At 44.1% G+C, this 18,876-nt stretch overlaps 1 protein-coding gene across 2 annotated transcripts in view; it reads right to left on the minus strand.

The window, feature by feature from the left end:
* Positions 1–10,972: 10,972 nt before the first annotated feature.
* The window catches only part of DHFR (dihydrofolate reductase), a 171,642-nt gene continuing 163,738 nt past the window's right edge, over positions 10,973–18,876 (minus strand). For both annotated transcript variants that reach the window (XM_078675313.1, XM_078675314.1), the window contains exon 6: positions 10,973–11,153. In XM_078675313.1, the coding sequence (XP_078531439.1) occupies positions 11,069–11,153 (85 nt within the window). In that variant the 3' untranslated portion in view covers positions 10,973–11,068. The remainder of the gene's footprint in view (positions 11,154–18,876) is intronic.

The raw sequence follows: 18,876 nt of genomic DNA on the forward strand, positions 1-18,876 counted from the left end.
ATCTGAGGCAACAAGGGAGCTCGCTGATGGATGCCTGCCGCTTACTGTGGAGAAGTGTGGCTCAGGGGTTAGAGGCGGCAGACCCGGAAACTGAGATCGGTCCTGGACCAGGGTTCAATTCCCCGCCTCGGCGGGTCTTGGGCTCAAAAATTCCACGGACTCGATAATTCTCGTTCCGGTGCCTACTCGACTCACGGGTTCACACTCTGCGACTCTGGGCAATAGCTTGCTTAATCTCCACTACGGCCCCTCGCGGCGGGATGCCTGGCTTTCACCTTGTGGATACCCTGCCGGGGGTATCTCACTGGGGAATACCAGGACGGGTTCCCAAGGCAAGCGCCTTGATGCCTTCGGGTGATACGTGCGCTATATAAATCGCAATACATTTACATTTACTGTGCCTGATGCCTCCAAGTGAGGAAGATGACGCCGATGGTCCCAGCAATGGGCCTGCTATCGCTCCGTCGGGTTGGCAGAGACCAACCAGGACTATGTCCTTGGAGACCCCCGGCCTCGGAGATTTCCCGGAACCAACGAGATGCTCTGGCCACGGCTACAGAGGCCCTCGCCGAAGAGGGCGCGGAAGACAAATGACGATCCTGTGAACATATGCATGTTAGAGCCCATCTGTCGCGTCTTTGCTGGGTTCGGGCGGGTGGGGTGGGGGGGAGGGAGGGATGCTCCTGATCACTGACCGACTATGCACCCCTCATGGTTGTTACTCCAGTTGTCTTGGGACGACGAACAATGTCTAGCGATTGTTTTCGCTCATACTGTGTTTGGGTTAGGGTGGGTTGGGTACTTTCATAGGTGGGTTTTGGGTCTTCCTTCTTTTCTTTTTGGGGGTTTTCCTCTCTTCTCTTTTTTGCCTTTTGTTGGGTGGGTCCCCCTGTCCACATTCCCCCTTGTTTGCTAGCGGGCACCGCCTCCGGGGCCACCACCGCTGCCTTCCCTATGCACCACTCACGCGCCAGGCCAGCTGGACATCTGAGTCAGCCCCCTCTCTCTCTCCCACTTGATTGGACACAGTCCATTTAAAGTACTAACCCTCAATGTCTGAGGGCTAAATAACCCAGTTAAACAGCGAGCCATCCTGAATTTCCTAGAACACTCAACGGCCGATTTCTGCCTCCTCCAGGAGACTCACCTGCTACATAAGGACCATCATAGGATGAAATCCCGAGCTTTCCCCATACAACTATTCTCCTCACTCTCTACCAAGTCAGCTGGGGTGGCAATCTTGGTTTCTCGCTCCTTCCCCGGCGGAGTGGTCCAGAAGGAGGCAGAGATCAGAGGCCGCCTGCTCACCTACCGATTCACGGTGGCGGGTATATCCTTCATAATCGGGTCGGTATATGCTCCAAACGAGGGTCAGGACAAGTTACACAATGCACTTGTAGATGCCACAGCCAACTCAAAGAGACACTTGCTGCTGGGGGGTGACTTGACTCTTGTCTTTGACAACCTCACCGACCGCTCCTGCCAACGCTCTAGTCAGGTGGGGCCCTCTCACGGGCTGGGTTAACGCACATCCAAGATTTGGGTCTCATTGACTTATGGCGACATTTTCATCCCCATAGCCGGTCCTACACCTATTACTCAGGGGTCCATAAGACCTACGCTAGATTGGACTATTTCTTGTGCTCCACACCGTTAGTGTCCTTAGCTACGGACGCTGACGTTCTCACTGCGTCGTTATCAGATCACTCCCCAGTCACGGCTTCCTTTTCCCTCCCGTACACTCAGACGCCGCAGCAACATTGGCACCTCCGCGACATGCTCTTACACCAAGCCTCTATTACTGATCAAATTAAGGCCTCCATCTCAAATTATTTAGCCCTCAACGCCAACGCTGACACTTCGTTGGCGACGCAATGGACTGCCCTTAAAGCCGTCCTAAGGGGAGAATTCATAGCAATTTCCACGGCCATCAATAAGGAACGGAGTCAGAAGAGAGCTGAGCTCACACGTCGAGTGGCGGAGCTGGATCAGATGCATCAGCGCGACTAGAGCCTGGCGTCCGCTCTGCTCGGAGCGGAAACAGCTTGTGGCGCTAGACCAAGATAAATGAGAGTATACCGCCCTCCGCCTCCGCCACTCCTACTACACTGGGGGGGACAGATGCGGTTGCCTGCTAGCGCACAAACTACGAGAAATGTGGCAATGGCAAGGGGTGCAGCATTTACGCACATCCGGAGGCTCTCTCGTCTCAAATGATGTGGCAATAGCGGTAGCCTTCCGGGACTTCTACTCTAGCTTCTACTCAGGCGACTCTCTTGATGCGCTCCATAGTCGGGACTACCTTGACGGCGCGTGGCTTTCCCCTCTGAACCCGGCTCAGGCTGCGCACTTGGATAGGGCTATTGGACTGGAGGAGGTCATCGCGGCCATCTCACGCCTCGGTCTCTGGAAATTCCCTGGCCCGGATGGCTACTCTGCAGCCTTCTAGAAGACCTTTTGCCCTCTGGTGGCCCCTGTGCTGCGTGACCTTTTTAAACACATTTGCCCAACCCGGCACTATCCCGGAGGAGATGCTGGAAGCTTCCATTATAGTAATCCCGAAGCCCGGGAAAGACGCCACTAGCCGTAGTGCATACCGGCTGATTTCCCTTCTCAACATTAACATCAAACTGTACAAGAGTATCCTCGCGACGCGCTTAGCCCCTTACATGCCTCAATTGGTGGAGCCAGATGAGGCCTGTTTTATCACGCAGCACCAAACCAGTGACAACACAAAGAGGGTGCCACATCTTATAGAAACAGCGTCGCGCATCCAAGGGGAATGCATGCTGTTGGCTATCGACGCGGAAAAGGCCTTTGTCAGGGTCCATTGGCCCTACTTAGAAAGTGTACTACAGCAGTTCGGCTTTGGGGAGGTCCTGTGTACCCGCATCCTCAATTGTTAACGCTCGCCTCGAGCCACGGTGCAGGTCAATGGCCAGACGTCCTCCCGCTTCCTCATAGGTAGGGGTACCCGGCAGGGGTGCCCTCTCTCCCCCACTCTCTTTGCGCTCTACATTGAGCCACTTGCACAGAGGATCCGGCACCACTCCCTAATCACAGGGATCAAATCCGGGGGTGGGGTCCACGAAATTAGCCTATATGCGGGCGATATTTTGCTCTCCATCACTGACCCGGCCCAGTCCCTCCAAGCCCTCTTTATTGAATTTCATAACTTCGCACATGCCTCGGGGTTCAAGGTCAATACGGACAAGTCAGTTGCCCTTAATATCTCATTGTCTGAGTCCACGCTGACCCATCTGCGGGAAGAACATCCTGTTCAGTGGTCGGATACCACGGTTTCCTATCTTGGAATGCAACTAGGCCCTACCATCCCAGCTAACTATGATAGGCTCCGCACCCAAATTCGCGGGGAATTGCGCTGATGGCAACACCACACCTTTTCCTGCTTAAGCAGAATAGCTGCCGTCAAAATAACGATCCTTCCCCAGATCCTTTATCTTTTCCAAACTCTCCCCTTGCGTCCACCGACAGGCATGATTAAACAGACCCAGTCGGAGCTAGCTCACTTCATTTGGCGTGGTCGTCAGCCGCGGTTCAAGTAGACGATTGCGGTCCTCCCCTCGGAATAGGGAGGAGTAGGTATACCAGATCTGCATCTCTACTTCTACGCGCCGCAGCTTCGCTATCTGGTAGAGTGGAGCCACCTGGAATCCAAAAAGCACTGGCTGTTCCAGGACCAGGCGGTCGCAGGCATGCCCTTGCAGGGTACCCCCTTTCTCCGGAAGAAACACAGACCACTCAACCTCTACGCTTCCCATATCACCAGTACACTCCGAGAGGTCTGGGACCGCACGGCTCTCACGCACGGGTTGTCATCCTTTCCCTCTCCTATGACTCCACTGTGCAATAATCCTGACTTCACCCCTGGCATGGACCTCAAAGCGTTCATGCATTGGCGCCTCTCCCATTGCCGATCACCGGGACACCTATTTAATTTAAAGGGCATCACGCCGTACCTGCAAATCAGAGCAGATTATGGCATTCCAGAGACAGATAGACTGAATTACTTACAAGTCGGACACTGGGCTCTCCAACCCCAAAATTAAACCTGGAGCTCAGCGATTTCTACCCCCCTATGAGAAATGGCTGGTTACGCGAACATCAGATAAAAAATTAATCTCAGATCTGTATAAACATCTATTAGCGGCCAACACCCACATTTACAATGCAGGTAGGGCACGTTGGGAGCAGGACTTGGGTAGAGCCCATTCTCACAAAGAATGGAGTGGCGTATATTACAGAGCGCGTCACTCCGCTTATCAACAGGACTTACAGAGACGCTGACTAAAATCGCTACTTATTGGTACCACACACCGGATCGCCTTCATTGCTCTGACCCTTGAATCAGCGATCGGTGTTGGAGGGGGTGTGGGGAACTGGGTACTTTAGAGCATCTATTGTGGAGATGTGATAGAATCCAAGCATATTGGTCCACCATCCTAGACGACATTAACGCTCATCTTGACACACAACTCCCCCAATTCCCAGCTTACGTCCTCCTAGGGTTGCCCAACTCGCTAACATACCCCCTGAAATCCAGGAGGGGCCGCCTCATTGCAATCGCTCTGGGGGCTGCTACCCAGAACATACTTGCTCATTGGCGCTCCCCAGGCTCCTCCACACACAGGCTGGTTACCCAGGCTATGGATGGTGTTCGGTATGGAGAAACTGTCTCTCACTTTGGCGGGAAGGGGAGACAAATTCCCGGAGCTGTGGCGGCCTTTCCTGACTGCTCACGGCGGAATTTAGAGAACTGACCTGCCCTCGATACCTTCGGCTCCTCCGCTTAGCGGACACACACATACCTGAGAAGCGAGTTCTCCGGAGGGTACGGTAACTTACGCACGCTGGCATTACTTCTTCCCTTTCTTGATCTTCCCTTTTTAGTTTGTGGACAGGGTGGGTTGTTTGACTATCATTTGTTCCCTCTGTGCTGTTCATTGTTGACCCACTCACAGCAATTACTTTGTAAGCACAACAGTGCTGAATATTGTTGTCTGTACTGCAATGTCTTGATGGAGCACAAGGTCCTGTTTTATTGCTTTCAAAACATGACACGAAAAGATTTAAACCATAAATAAAGGAAATAAATTAAATAAGGAAATTCACAAGACTGAGGAGTGGGGGTGGCAGGACAACACTTCAGTATTTTGCAGCCATTGTAACGGCACAGCAGAGGTAATTGGTTTAGATATATTTCAGTAGGGAAACGTTTGGAGTATAAAAGGAATATAAAATACAAAAGGAAATCCCAATTGATGAACTATAGCGGCAGGCGGTTCATTAACAAGTTGTGCAGTGGTTTGTAAAGTGGAAGGGGAGTTTTCCACGAGGTGTGTCTGCAAATAAGCATTGGAAGAGCGTTGTGGGGGTGCTAAAAGATCAAAGAATGTCTAATTAGGTAAACTTAAGCCCACTACCTCGTTTACCAAGCAATGGCTCCTGGAAAAAGAAAATTACAAAAAGGGTGAAATGGGCTCTTACAGATGGATCTTGAGACCTCAATAGAAATTGGGACACTGGAAGAAAGCATGGGGAACCCTAAAGGAGAGAAAAGGCCATTGAGGAGAAATGCAAAAAAGAAACCTGTACTAGAAAGCCCACTAAGGAGAGAAGGGTGGTGGGGGGGAGGGTGGGGGGAGGACGGTGTCTCTTCGCCAAATCAATCAAGGACTTTGTGGGCAAACATTTTAGGAGGAAACAATACCCATTTGAAACCGTGAAAACTGAAGATGTGCAGCTATTAGAGAATGTGTATGCTAGACAATGTGATCAAGTGTTAGACCCATCCAACATATATTATCAAAACATTTTAAGCCAGGATGAATCTACCAAGGAACCAAGACGGCTCTCATGACCGCTGCTTTTTACCCCGCAAGATAAAAGAAGCGACGCAGCAGGTGGAAAATAGTACTGTTGGAAAGAGGGGAGACATAGATATAGCCCCTAGGTCTAAGCAAGAAAAGAGTATGGGGCTGTCAGGAAGTTGATTGATGGAATACACAGAAGGGTCACCGCAAAATACTACGCTTAGATTAGATATCGCAGCAACACCCTCAGCCTCAATGCTGGACATAATGCTAATGTTGCAAAAAAACTTTGCAAGGTTTACTAGAAGTAACCATGATGAATAATGATATTTAAAAAACCCAAAAAGATCAAGTACAGAAAATTGTGGGAGAATTAAAAGCTATTCGGGGCCATATGCCGTCTATAGTAAGACCGGTCTTCGAAAACCAGAATATGGGAAGTGCTGGGGAAACACTACAGTCGGCAGAGTTGGAGAGTGTGTATATCTTCAGACACCCTATGTTGATGAAAAATATAAGGGGAATCATTAAGGTGTAGGCAACATGTCCCGCGGTTAAAAATAGTGCGAAAGGCCCGGCAACAGGGGAAGGGGAAGGAAACGAAATGGCAAACAGGTAGAGGGAGCACATCTCCAACCAGTGACTACTCAAAAGGGGAGAACCTCTGGAAGAGATTTAAAGAAATGGGTAAAGAAGGGGACCTTTGAGGAGATGGGGATAGAAGCCCAAGTGGAGAAAAGGAATGATCAATTAAACCCCCCACGAAAGAATACAAGGGAGGGAAAAATATACAAACCACAGGAAAAGTGCTCCGGAGAAAATAAAAACACCAGGGATCAGGTGGCCAAAGGAAGAATGTTAAATATAACACTCAAGAAAAAGCTGGAGGAGGAAAAAGGGAACACTCAACGTAGATAAGATGGGTATGGATAATATGTGGTTGTATTTTGAACCATCCTAACTAGAGAGGGGCAAGAAGAAATAAGAACGCTACGACCCTTAAATCCGTGAGAAAGCTACGACCCTTAAATCGGTCCTAGCTCTTTGTTTTCTTCACTATTGAAAAAAGCAACTAAGTCATAAAAGTTTTGATGTACTCCGGTCTGGTAAAGGCGGCTATTGTAAAAGCAGAGAAAGAGGTATTGAAGGAAGGGATAAGATTAATCCCAGAAACAGAACGAAGGTACAGCTTTTATGAAGTACCATAGTGGTTTAGGGGTAAGACAGGTCCGGCTGATAGATCCAGAGTGCGAGGAAAAAGCAAATACTGAAATGACGGTCTGCACTGCAGAGATCAGCAATCAAAGGGGTAACTGGAACCTTGAAAACAGCTTGGTAGGCCTTTTCTCACCAGCCCTGGAGGAGGTGGGTTTCTCAAACGAAATTGATTAGGATATTGGGACACGACACAGCCTTGGAATTTTAACATGGAACATAAATGTGCTTGGAAGAGTGTCAAAACTAGAAAGGCTTCATAAGTTGGCCAAAAGTTTGGAAATTATGTGTGTGCAAGAAACATGGTTGTGTGACGAAACCCATATAATTGAAGGGTTTGTTCAACTAAATAGGCCTGCGAAGAACAAACAGCAGGGGGGTGGGGGTGGAGGTGAATATGACCCTAATATCAACCAAGACTGCGAAAAAGCGGACATCTATAGCTATAAAATGTAAATGGTTACTGGCTTGCAGAGTATGCTGTTGGACCCGGATGTCAAGAATGATGATATGGTAATTATGAATGTATACATACAGTGGGAGAGCCCAAAAGAGTACAGGATAGAGATGATTTATTTTAAGGAAGATGTGGACTGTTTATGTGAGAATTGTGACAATGATGTGCTTATTCTAATTGGAGACTTTAACCATACAATTAATCCAAAAAGGATTACGCTCATATAAGTATGGCTAGTTTCCCTGAAAGTATACCATCCTGGTGAGACATAGCATTGGGGAAGTACCTGGGCATGAAGGGTTTGTTTGGTCTGAATGGCAGGATAGATGCCAACCACCCTACTAAGCAAACATGTAAAGTAGGCACACAACCCTGCCCAATCGATTACATCTTCCTATACACCTGGAACCTTGAAAAAATGAAAGGGTTCGGTGTAACACAAACTTTAGGAAAAAAGAGCTTCCGAGATACAGTAACCCCCAACAACTAGATTACCCTAGGCGTATAACAACTAGATTAACAGAGGAATGTTTGGAAAAACTGGCTAATAGAATTTAAGCCTGGGAACGTCAGGATACAAAAACTTGAAGGGTGTGAATAAGTGATTAGATAAGTGGTGCAATGTCTTAAGGTAAAACTAAAATTCAAACTATCAAGGACCAAGAATAAAAGAACAAATGATAGAATGAGAAGAAATTGGTTTAGTGAGGAATGTTGGAAATTAAAGAGGTTGATAAGGATAAGGGAGAGAAGCCTTAGAGTTAGATACGATCTGGGGAGTTATACCACTTTAGTTAAAATGAGCAAAGTGTAGAATACACTACTTCGAAATCAGAAAAGGAGAACGCTGGGAGAATCTGCTGGAAGCAATAGATACTAAAACACCCGAATTGGAAGTTAATACAGGAAGGGTCAGGTAGGATACAAGGGGCTATGAGTGGTGTAGTGGAGGAAGCTGCATGGGAAGAGTATTTGGGGCACCTGTATGGCAAGCGGACAGAGTCCGTAGAAAGAGATACAACACACTGGGTATGGGTGGATGAAGATATAAAAGCACATTTCTCAGTTGATAATGTAAAATATACTATAGCGAAACTAAAACTATCTTGTGCAGCTGGCCCAGATAATCTCCCCGCAATTATAATAAAGCCACGGTCTGAGTGGTGGGCTGAAGTGCTATCTCAAATGTTTTTGATTATATTAGATACAGGTCAAATCCCTAGTAGGGCCATAATTCGACTGTTACATACGAAAGATGTGAAGGCCACAAAAAAGTTATAGGCTGATCAACCTCCTGGATGTGTGAGAAAAAGTATTTGCAAAAATAATCCTGGGTATGCTGAAGGAATGGGTGGATCAGTGGTAAATTGTGCATGTGGAACAAGGTGGTTTCAAGGAGGGCCATTTCACAACTGATCATGGTTTCTCCTTCTGATCTACTGCTCAGAAATTTTCGCGCAGAGAGGGAAGTTGCTCTGTTTCGAAGACTTCTGGGCAGCCTTTGATCTGGTAGACCAGAGGTGCCTATGGGAAACTCTGACAAAACATGAAATTACTAAGGGGTTATTGGCCATAATATGAGATGTCACATGCTAAATTGGGCACAAGTCATTCAGGACATGGATTCGGAAAATATCGATCAATAATGGTTTAAGACAGGGGTGTGTGCTGGACCCTAACCTTTTTGCCATGTGCAGTCTAGATATTACAATAGCTATTGGAAGGTACATGACTGCAGTAAAAAGCTTTTGCTTGGATAAATAAAGCACATCACGCACTTGGGTAACTAATAATTGAAAGCCATAATGTGAAATTAAGCATAATATCAATAGAGTAGGAGTTTAGTTTGATACTGACAGAAGAATTTTAGACGGGAAAAACCCCTGCTGGAAGGTAAATCTTTATGGAATATGAAGTTTTATGCGCCTAATTCTATATGAAATTTGGCTATGATGTTATGTTTAAATTGGATTTTTTAAGGATTATTGTTTTAACTACAATTGTTGGCGAAATTATTTATGATGCTTGAGTTATAAATAAATGTATATATTTTTTGCACTGTTTAAAGACCAATGGCCTAAATAAACATTACTTTGACCTTTCTGTTATTCATTTACTTAGTCACCACAATTACAAATAAAATCCAATTTCTTCATAGTGATCACTGCATTTTCGGCAGTCTTCTTTTTTGGGCCCTCATCCGATAACAATGCATTATGACAATAATTCATTTTGAATTATTATGGACATCCAGTTTCTTCAAACTCAGTCAATTGATCTACAACGTCCTTTGCTAAATGTATCCTTACCCCTTGCACCCACAATAGTGCACACGCAAGTTAATTTTTCTCTCAATTAAAGTTCCCTCACCGGCGGGAACATAGTTCTTGGTTTTTTTCTCCATTTGGGCCACTTGTCAATGGACGGAAAAAGAGAGGAGCATACTACTTTGACTTAAGAATATATTTAAAATAGCCTCATTAAAATGTCTTTCTGTTGCGTCTATGAACGCACAACACAAACGCAACAAGTTAATTTGAAAAACAACAAAAAAACACTATAGGAAAGACACTCCAGTGCTCAAACTAGCCACTCAGCAGAAAACCGATATGGATTCAGAATGCCCTTTGGAGACACTTCTCCAGCACCCAGGAACATTCCTTTTGTTCTTTTTCCTTTATTTTCTTTGTAAGACGTGTGTATCATAAGATGTGCAAGCTTAAATTTATCTTGGCTCCCCTTTAAAAATTGCTGGCACTCCTACAATTGTGAGCAATAGCTACAACTCCACGTATTAGTCTCAAAGCCGCTCTCTCCTCTGTTCGGCGAGAAATATCTTCTCAAGGCTTACTATCAGTTTCCATTGCATTCTTTTTGCGACAACCCAGTCTCCTTATGTACATATAACTGCAAAACGTACAAAATAAATGAACACTACAGGTCTTCAGCCACAGTATCTACTATTTCCAATTACTAATAAAAGGTACGTGGTTGGAAGATCCTTACCCCAAAAATTAGACTTCCAAAGGCCAGATGGTAGTTGGAATTATAGTCTTTAGAGGGCTCTGCTTTCACCATAAAAATAGGTGTACCTTCATATTTCTTGAAAGTGAGTGACCATGTCACTAACAATGTTCGGAAAGGTATCGGATTCAATCTTCTTTTAAAAGTAACAAAAGACCTGGAAGATTGATTCTTCCAAAGTGAAAGCTGTGGGCTGCTGTTATCTTCTTCGCCAGTGGAAGATGATGATGTGAATGACACCCCATGCTATTACTTCTCCCAACCTGTCTGGGTCCAACTTGAACAGCTGGAGCCACCAATAAACTAGTATTCCATGCAGGAAGCTTAGGCTAAACGGTCTATGTTGAGGGCTAGATAATGATTATTTAGAAAAAAGCACATCTCCCAAACACATTTTGTTTTATAAAGTACACAACAGAAATAACTTTCAAAAACATGAAGGTAGAGTAATTACATATCTTTATTATACAAAAAAAACGAAATTGGCAAAAATAGATTTTCTTTTAGCTTATCTAAATCTATATCCACATAACTCCTTTTAGGACTCCTCTGCCTTTTCATACACCTCAAATTTGTACTGGACACCATTTTCTTCCTGGACTTCAGCAGAAACACCTGGATACCTGGAAATGGGGCAGTATGGAATAATGTTACCAACCAAATAATAAACGTAAAGAAAATACATTTTATTTGAACAATAGCACAAACCTACAAACACCATATCCTCTGCGTGCATTTTCCCAACATGATGCATTCAAGTACTTTTTTTTAAATTTAAAAATAAAATGTTAGCACTTTCTATGAACCTGTATTATGGTTTCCTTCTAGGTTGGTCTGTTAGCTTGTAACCGTTTATATTTAAATGATTATTAAACATGTGTCAACATCGGATACTTTTAATTTGTTTGCCTTACATTCCCTCTCTGGCTCGCTTCCCAGCTCCATTCTTTACTCTCTCAACTCGTTGAGCTTTTATAGTCCTCCATTATGTTCAGTAATGATGAATTAAATTACAAAATATCCATGCGCTTTGTTGTGATGACAGTTCAGATGGAGTACAAGTATGCTACTTCCACTATAAGACGAATTGCTGGCTGTGAAAATGGTTAATAACATCTTAGTCTATCTGAAGCTTTCTCTTCAAACAGTTAACTTCCTGTCTCAACACTGACATGCACTTCAATTGAGGGCATTACTGACAGCACTACCTGTATACTAGTTAAAAATACTAGGGGAATTGTTTTTAACTTTTCATGAAAAAGTTAAAGACTGCAGTTATATTCTAGGACTTGAGTGAGAATAGTAATTTTGCGTTCCCAGCCTCCAAAATAATCTCTGCTGCCCTGAGGGTGCAACTGAAGACAATACATTCAAATTGACATGTACTACAGTCTGTCCTTGAATGAATGGATGCCTGCCTGCCTGTCTAGTTTCTGAGTTCTGGAAGCTTGATAAAAGCAGTATTTAAGGCATATACTCCCAACTAGTGCATCAATGCATTGAAGAGCAGAGTTGAAAGAGCTCATCATTGGATTACGTCACTGGAAATGGGCATTTGCTTTCATTCGAATTATCTCAAATGGATCTGTTTTTTCTCAAAGAAAGGATGGGCTCGTCCTTCACTGGATACCTGAGAGGGCCTGGTGATGCTGGAGATGGTGCATAGATATTGACCCTACGTTGTGCAGTAGGATCGACATATCAAGACTGCTTAGAAAGTCTTTTCCTAAATGTTCATGGCATAGTGGGTGCTACGTAAGCTTGTGATCTTTATAGTTTTTCTGACTAACTTACCAGAGAGCTATTGGACTCTGTTATAAGAAAGGCCTATAAAGAGTGGCGACAGGGAGAAGTATGGAAGAGAGATTGAGTGGAGTGTACTGCAATGTTTGCTCTTCCGTTTGTTATCTTACAGAAGTAACCTGCTATGAAGGCCAGTGTTTTTGTTTTAATGAAAGCTATTTTAATGCGGAGCAGGTCAACCATTTTTTATTAACTGCTGCATAATTGTAGCTCCTATAGTGCAACATTTGTGAACCGATATTGATCTCAGATCGTATTTGTTAAATTTCCTTTTTAAGAAAAATTCGTACTGGTTATTGGATTTTGTGCCCGGTTTTTCCATGGGTAACTCGAAAGGGGGAACACGTCTGTGCTGAGAGCACGAGCTTCTAAAAAAAATTCTAGGCTAGTTTATAAAATTTGAATTTGTTAGAAATCCACATACAGCTGGACTGCCAAATCATCATCATACAGGTGACTGTATATGCACACCAAATCTTTAACATAAATATTGTTTTCCTTTTTGATAATATGAGCAGCGAATTCAAGTTAACTTTTAGAAAAGTTCTGGGAAAGCAAGGATGCAGAAGTACAATTAAAGAATTAAATAAAAATGGACGAAAAACTAGTTTAGTAAAAGGTGAATTTGTATTAACTAACATCTGCAAAAGTAAAGCGCATAAAGTAGTTTTTGATCCCTAAACTTGTTTGGATACAAATGGGCTAAATATGAAGAAGAAAAACGTTCATAAAGAAAATATTTATTTGGGGACAATATTCCTGAACAGTTACAAAAGGGGTAATACTAGCAGGGAAAGCAAGGATGGTAAACTACCTCAGGTAACTGGAGTCAGGAATCATTCATTATACGCATCACACAAGTAATTTTAGGGGACGGGGAAAAGACATTAACAAGAAGAAAATGCCGCAGTCTATCTACGTGAAATAGGGATTTCTCCATCAACGAAAGACTAAGACAAAAACTACACTACATTAGGTCATGGTGCCACAATTAACAGGTGGGTTCAACCAGTCTGTGATCAAATATAAATCACTATAAAAATAATCAAGTTGAAAATCTAATGGTCATGCTTCATTTCAAGTGCATTGCTACATCGGATGTTGGTCATCTCGAAACTGAAATGACCAATATCGCAAATATACTTACTTTCTAGATGCAGATTTACCATGGAATTCAGAATTGTCCCATAGTGCATGGGGAATTAGTGGCACAATCTGTGTTGCACTACAAATTTCCATTGATAATTCCACATCACCTGGCTGTTTTATGGGGACGACTTTCACTAGTTTAACTCTGAATGCATTCCCGGGAGTTGAAGTCTCGGAGGACAGGATGAACACAAGGACAAGTAGGCTCTAGTGAGTGGGCTGGTGGCAGGCCACCAATCATCAGAGAGCCAATATCCCTATCCAGAGTACCCGCCAACATCCTTTGCAGCCCAAGAGACTAGTAGTAATTTCCTCACTAGTAGTACTGTATAAATGGTTTAATGCAGGATTAATTAAAATCTTCACTATAATAAAAAGAGGATGTTACAATATACAACATGATAAATACCATTAAAACTACAACGTGGTTGAAATTGTAAATTCAAGTTCATGTAGCGCAAGAGAAGCGGAAAGGACATAATGTGCTAAGTTAGCTCTGAAGTACCAGTTTTAAAGCAGCATGTCCAGTTAGACTGCCAGATTGATGCCACCTAGTGCAGACAGAAGAGTGATTTGCCAGATTAAACCGGAGACACAGATATTAGGACCATATTCGAGTTCAATTTTGTTTGCTTTATATAAGGAACCTATTGCTAAACGGGTCCCTAGACATCAGAGAACACAAAATTGCGATTTACGGAGAGGACGTCTTACTTATCTTATCGACTCGCCACACCTCTCCAACAGCAGACGATATTTGGGGAGCTTTCGCCTTTGAAACCAATCTTCAAAAATCATCTATATTAAATGTGATCATCCCTGAGAAAGTACGGGCCCCATTGGAGGCAGGTTTTTAGTTTTCTTGGGCATTCGAAGGAGTAAAATATCTAGGCCTACAGAGCGAGCCTTGACTCCACCAGGTAGGTCGCTCCCTGACGTTACGTAGTTTTTGGCTTCGCTTCGTATCTAGCAGCCATTTTGTGACTATCCGCCATTTTGTGTTGCCTCACTCAGGCAGCACGGCGGACATGGTGTTTTTGCCTTTTTCAGCTGCTACGTGTCTTGTCTGTTAAAGAGTAAACCCTCTGCCCTTGTTTACGAAACTGATGTCAGGGTCTGGCCAAGTCCACTAATCCATGTCTAGGCTGATTGATCCCTGTCTCGACTGACTGTTTGGCTCTCACTATTCTTCCTGACTTTATCTTATTTGACTGGCCTTCGCTATTCTCTTCGTGTATTCTCTTGTTACATAAACTATCCTTTTGAAGCATTCAAACATGTTCTACCACCTGCAAATCGAATTACGGGCACTAGTGTTGATTAACTTGAGGAGAGCACACGGGGTCTGAAGAATGGGTGTGTTTTGGACATTCGATAACTTGTTTTCGAACTATTCCTATTCGTCAGTTTTGTATGTTGGGGAGTGGGCATTGTAAATCTGTACACTATAATAGGTTGTGCGCCACGGAATTAAGTGGCAGTCTCCTGAGAATCTACCACTGGTGTACTTCTAGGACCACGGTGCTTAGCTGCAGCTAATAAATCTGATTTTCTACGTCTAACAGAGTGTCTCTTGTCTCTGTCTGACGAGGCAGGTGAACCCGGAGATATTAGGCGTGCCCTGCGCCGCTGGACCCATAAGGCCCGGTTCTCCAATTGGCGCCCAACGTGTGGGCGACTTCAGTGGTAGTGGTTCAGCCCAAAGATCGTGAGGAGCTTCGCAAGAAAATTCGGGAGGATTCGCGAACCACGTGAGCGACCCCTGTATGTCGAAGTGGACCGAAAGTCTTTTGAAGCGCGGCTACTCCTTTCCGACGGCTGCTGACGACTGCTGCCCTGACTGTCGCCCTGCCTTGGCCCTCTGATGATGATTGGTATCGCGAGACGTTAGACGGACATCTGTTGGCGTGAGAAAACATTTAGTAAAGTATTCGTGGGTAGCGCCCACTCTATGTTTGGTTTTGGTTTTTGTTATTCGATTAGTGCACTTATCGAAGCCGAGGGGTAAGTACGTTTGTGCTGTGACTATATTGTCTTACAAACCCCTTGACGTTTGGAAAAATCCAGTTAGTTACGAAATGCCTGGATTTAGTAAGTTTAGGAAATTTTGTTGTTTTGGTTGTTCTAGGGATTCCCGGATAGAGGATTCTTGTCCGATTCCTCCGGTTGGAACTCCCACTTATGAGCTCTATTCAAAGCATGGTCTTGGTCCTATTATTTTCAATGAAACATGGATCCGGTACACAAAGAAAGATGGTGTTTTACAGTGGCCACAAAATGGTAGTTTTAAGCCTGACATATTAAATAATTTGGAAGCGATTTTGTTTAAAAGAAAAGCCCGGCTGGCAATGTTTGACTCTTTCCGCCTCTGGCGTAAGGAATCCAAGCAGAAAGAAATTAAACAAGCAAAAAAAAAATAGAAAAACACAAGACATAACGATACTACAGGCTGCCCAACAGTTTAAAAATGATGAGACTGATCAGTTGATTGAAGTTTCAGAACGACAGCATCGTATGGCAATAGATGGGTGTTATCCTGTGTTGCCTACTTCCTCAAAGAGTAAAGGTCCTGACGAGGATCCTTTCATGTCCCATCTATTGACATTATCTCCACCTTATGTATTAGGTGCTAATGCACCCCCATTACAACCTGCTGCTAATCCAGTTATTCCGGTTCCTGCACCTTTGCCTCTTCCAGTGATCCCACCTCCGCCTCCTTTGCCACCGACTTCTGTACCCCAATCTTCTGTACTCCAGTCGCCTTCATCTTCAGTTTCTTTTGCTACTAGTTCCTCTCCTGTTTTACAAAATACATTGTCTCCTGTTCTAGTGTCGGATCCCCTACAGCTCGACAACGATTAGTTAATAGTGTCTCTGGTCTCTTGTCACCTTTTCTTGGGCCTCTTTCTTTTTCTCCTGCTTCATCTCGAAGGCAATCTCGTAGTCAGATTCCAGAATCGGAAGCACAGATTGCGTTAGATTCCCTCGCTCGTAATTGGATCATGAGTAGTCTACAGTATAGTGTGCGTGATATCTTAGACACCTTTCTTCAATGGAATGCACCTACGCAGAGATATGTCTTTAATGTTATGTGTAATACTCTTACCAAAGCATGGGAAGATATGGATTTGGATTCACCTCCACAGGGTTTGTTTGAGATACAGGATAAATTTGATAAGGGACTTATTGTGGGTCCTGATGTAGAGCATGCTGTTCATAAGCTTGTTACTTTCAAGTCTTCCTTTTTCTCTCAAACTCCTCTTGAACCTGATCCTGCGGTTCGCCGTAAAATAAAACAATATCCTATGCGAGAAGTTCCTCCAATATGGAGAGATGAAGTTACTCAAGCAGGTGCTAATCCAGCCATTCCAGCTCATTTTCAGCGTATATGGGTACATGATCCTTGGAAAAGATCGGAAGTGTTGGCACTTAAACACTCCTTACCGAACCCTCGTAAGAATCCTGCTGGGTATTATAAAGAGTTGTCTCAAACTGTTGATGCATGTATCATGAATTTGGCAGCTATTGATTTACTGATGGGCAATGTAGTCTCACCGGCTATATGGGCCACGATTCGTAGAGAAGATCATGATCAAGCTTTAGGTGGTGCTTGGGCTGCCATAATAGCCGCAGATGCAGGACAAATAGGTGGTGCCAAACCAGATGATTTGATCACGGAATTACCCAGTAAAATAATAGCTCTTATGAAAACAATGATGCCTGCTGTACGCGTTAACTGGGATAAGTTAGCGGCATGTAAGCAAAAGACAGATGAAAGTGTCTCCGATTTCTTTACTCGTTTCGAAGAAACTTTCATCGATCATAGTGGTCAAGATATGAGTACTGAAGGTGGACAGCGATTATTTGTAGATAAATTGGTCTTTAATTTGCTTCCAGAACTATCACATAAATTGAAACAATCGGAGAGTTCATGGGCTGTTTCGTCAACTGCCCAAATATTAGCTACTGCTCAGTATTAGGAGAATAGAGATACGGAAGAAAAGGAAAAAGTGGAGAAAAAGACTAAAGAATTGAAAACGCAGATTCTTTTGCAACAGGCTTATCCCCCTCGTTCTGATCAGCCCCAATCGCAACAGCCTCCACAGTTTCAAAGGTTGTTACAGAAACCTACACCTTTCGTTCCGTGATCTCAGTTGGGTCCTAATCAATGCGCCTATTGTAAAGAGGAAGGTCATTTTAAGATTAATTGTCCGGTTCTACTACAGCGTACTGGTGGACAATCTGTGCCACGAGGTCGTGGTGGTGCTCAGTCAGCTCCTAGGGGTAGAGGACGAGGTGCGTTGCCTCAAGGACAGCATTCCTTACCCATGCAGAACACTATGAACTATTTTGATCAGCAGAATTCTCAGTCCGCCCAATATTATAATGACGATTATGTGGAGAGCGAAAGTCCTGATTTTCACACTAGCTAGGACAGCCATAGACAAAGTAAGGGAGTCGTATCAGTTCCAGTGGATCAGAATGGACCTTATGTTGATGTTGTAGCATTGGGTGTTACAGAACCATTTCTTTTGGATACTGGTGCAATGAGAAGTTCTATTATACATTCCAAACTCCCTAGGGCACCTTTGTCTGGCTTAACGAATGTTTCTGTAGGATTTTCTGGCGCCCCAGTTGCTAACCTTATTTCTTGTCCTTTGCCCATTTCTATTGGTCCGTATGATTTAGAAGCTCCACTTCTTTGGACGACGGGTTGCGGAGAGAATTTATTGGGTTTGGATTTGTTAAAACGTTTGCATGCTACATTGTATTGTTCCCCCTCTGGTGTACATCTTACTTTGGGTGATCAATTGACTTCTCCGATGTACGTATCTAAAGACCAACTGCCACTCGAATTGCGTTCACTTCCTGCTACGCTTTGGGCTACGGGTCCGAATGATGTTGGTTTGCTTCAAATTCCACCTTATGTGATTACTGTCAAGCCTGATGTTAACTTGCCTCGCATTCCTCAATATAAGATATCTAATGATGGTGAGAGAGCTTTATTGGCTATTGTTTATGACTTGGTTCAGAAGGGTGTGGTTGAAGAGACTAGAGGAAATGTTTACAATAGTCCTGTTCTGCCCGTCCTTAAAACGTACTGATCCTTCTCAGCCACCTGTGTATCGTTTCGTAATTGATCTTCGAGAAGTCAACAAAATTGTTGTCCCTCAGTTTCCTGTTGTCCCGGATATTACCGCTTTGTTCACTACGATTCCTGCTTTGGCAGCTTGGTTTTCGGTTATTGATCTCAAAAATGCTTTCTTTAGCATTCCTATTGCTGAGGAGAGTAGGGATCTCTTTGGTTTCTCCCTCAGAGGCTGAAGCTTTAGATTTAAGCGTGCACCTCAAGGCTATTGTGAGAGTCCCTCCATCTATAGTCAGGCTTTGAAA

This window comes from Lissotriton helveticus, chromosome 2_1 (assembly GCF_964261635.1).
Source record: "Lissotriton helveticus chromosome 2_1, aLisHel1.1, whole genome shotgun sequence".
Classification (NCBI taxonomy): domain Eukaryota; kingdom Metazoa; phylum Chordata; class Amphibia; order Caudata; family Salamandridae; genus Lissotriton; species Lissotriton helveticus.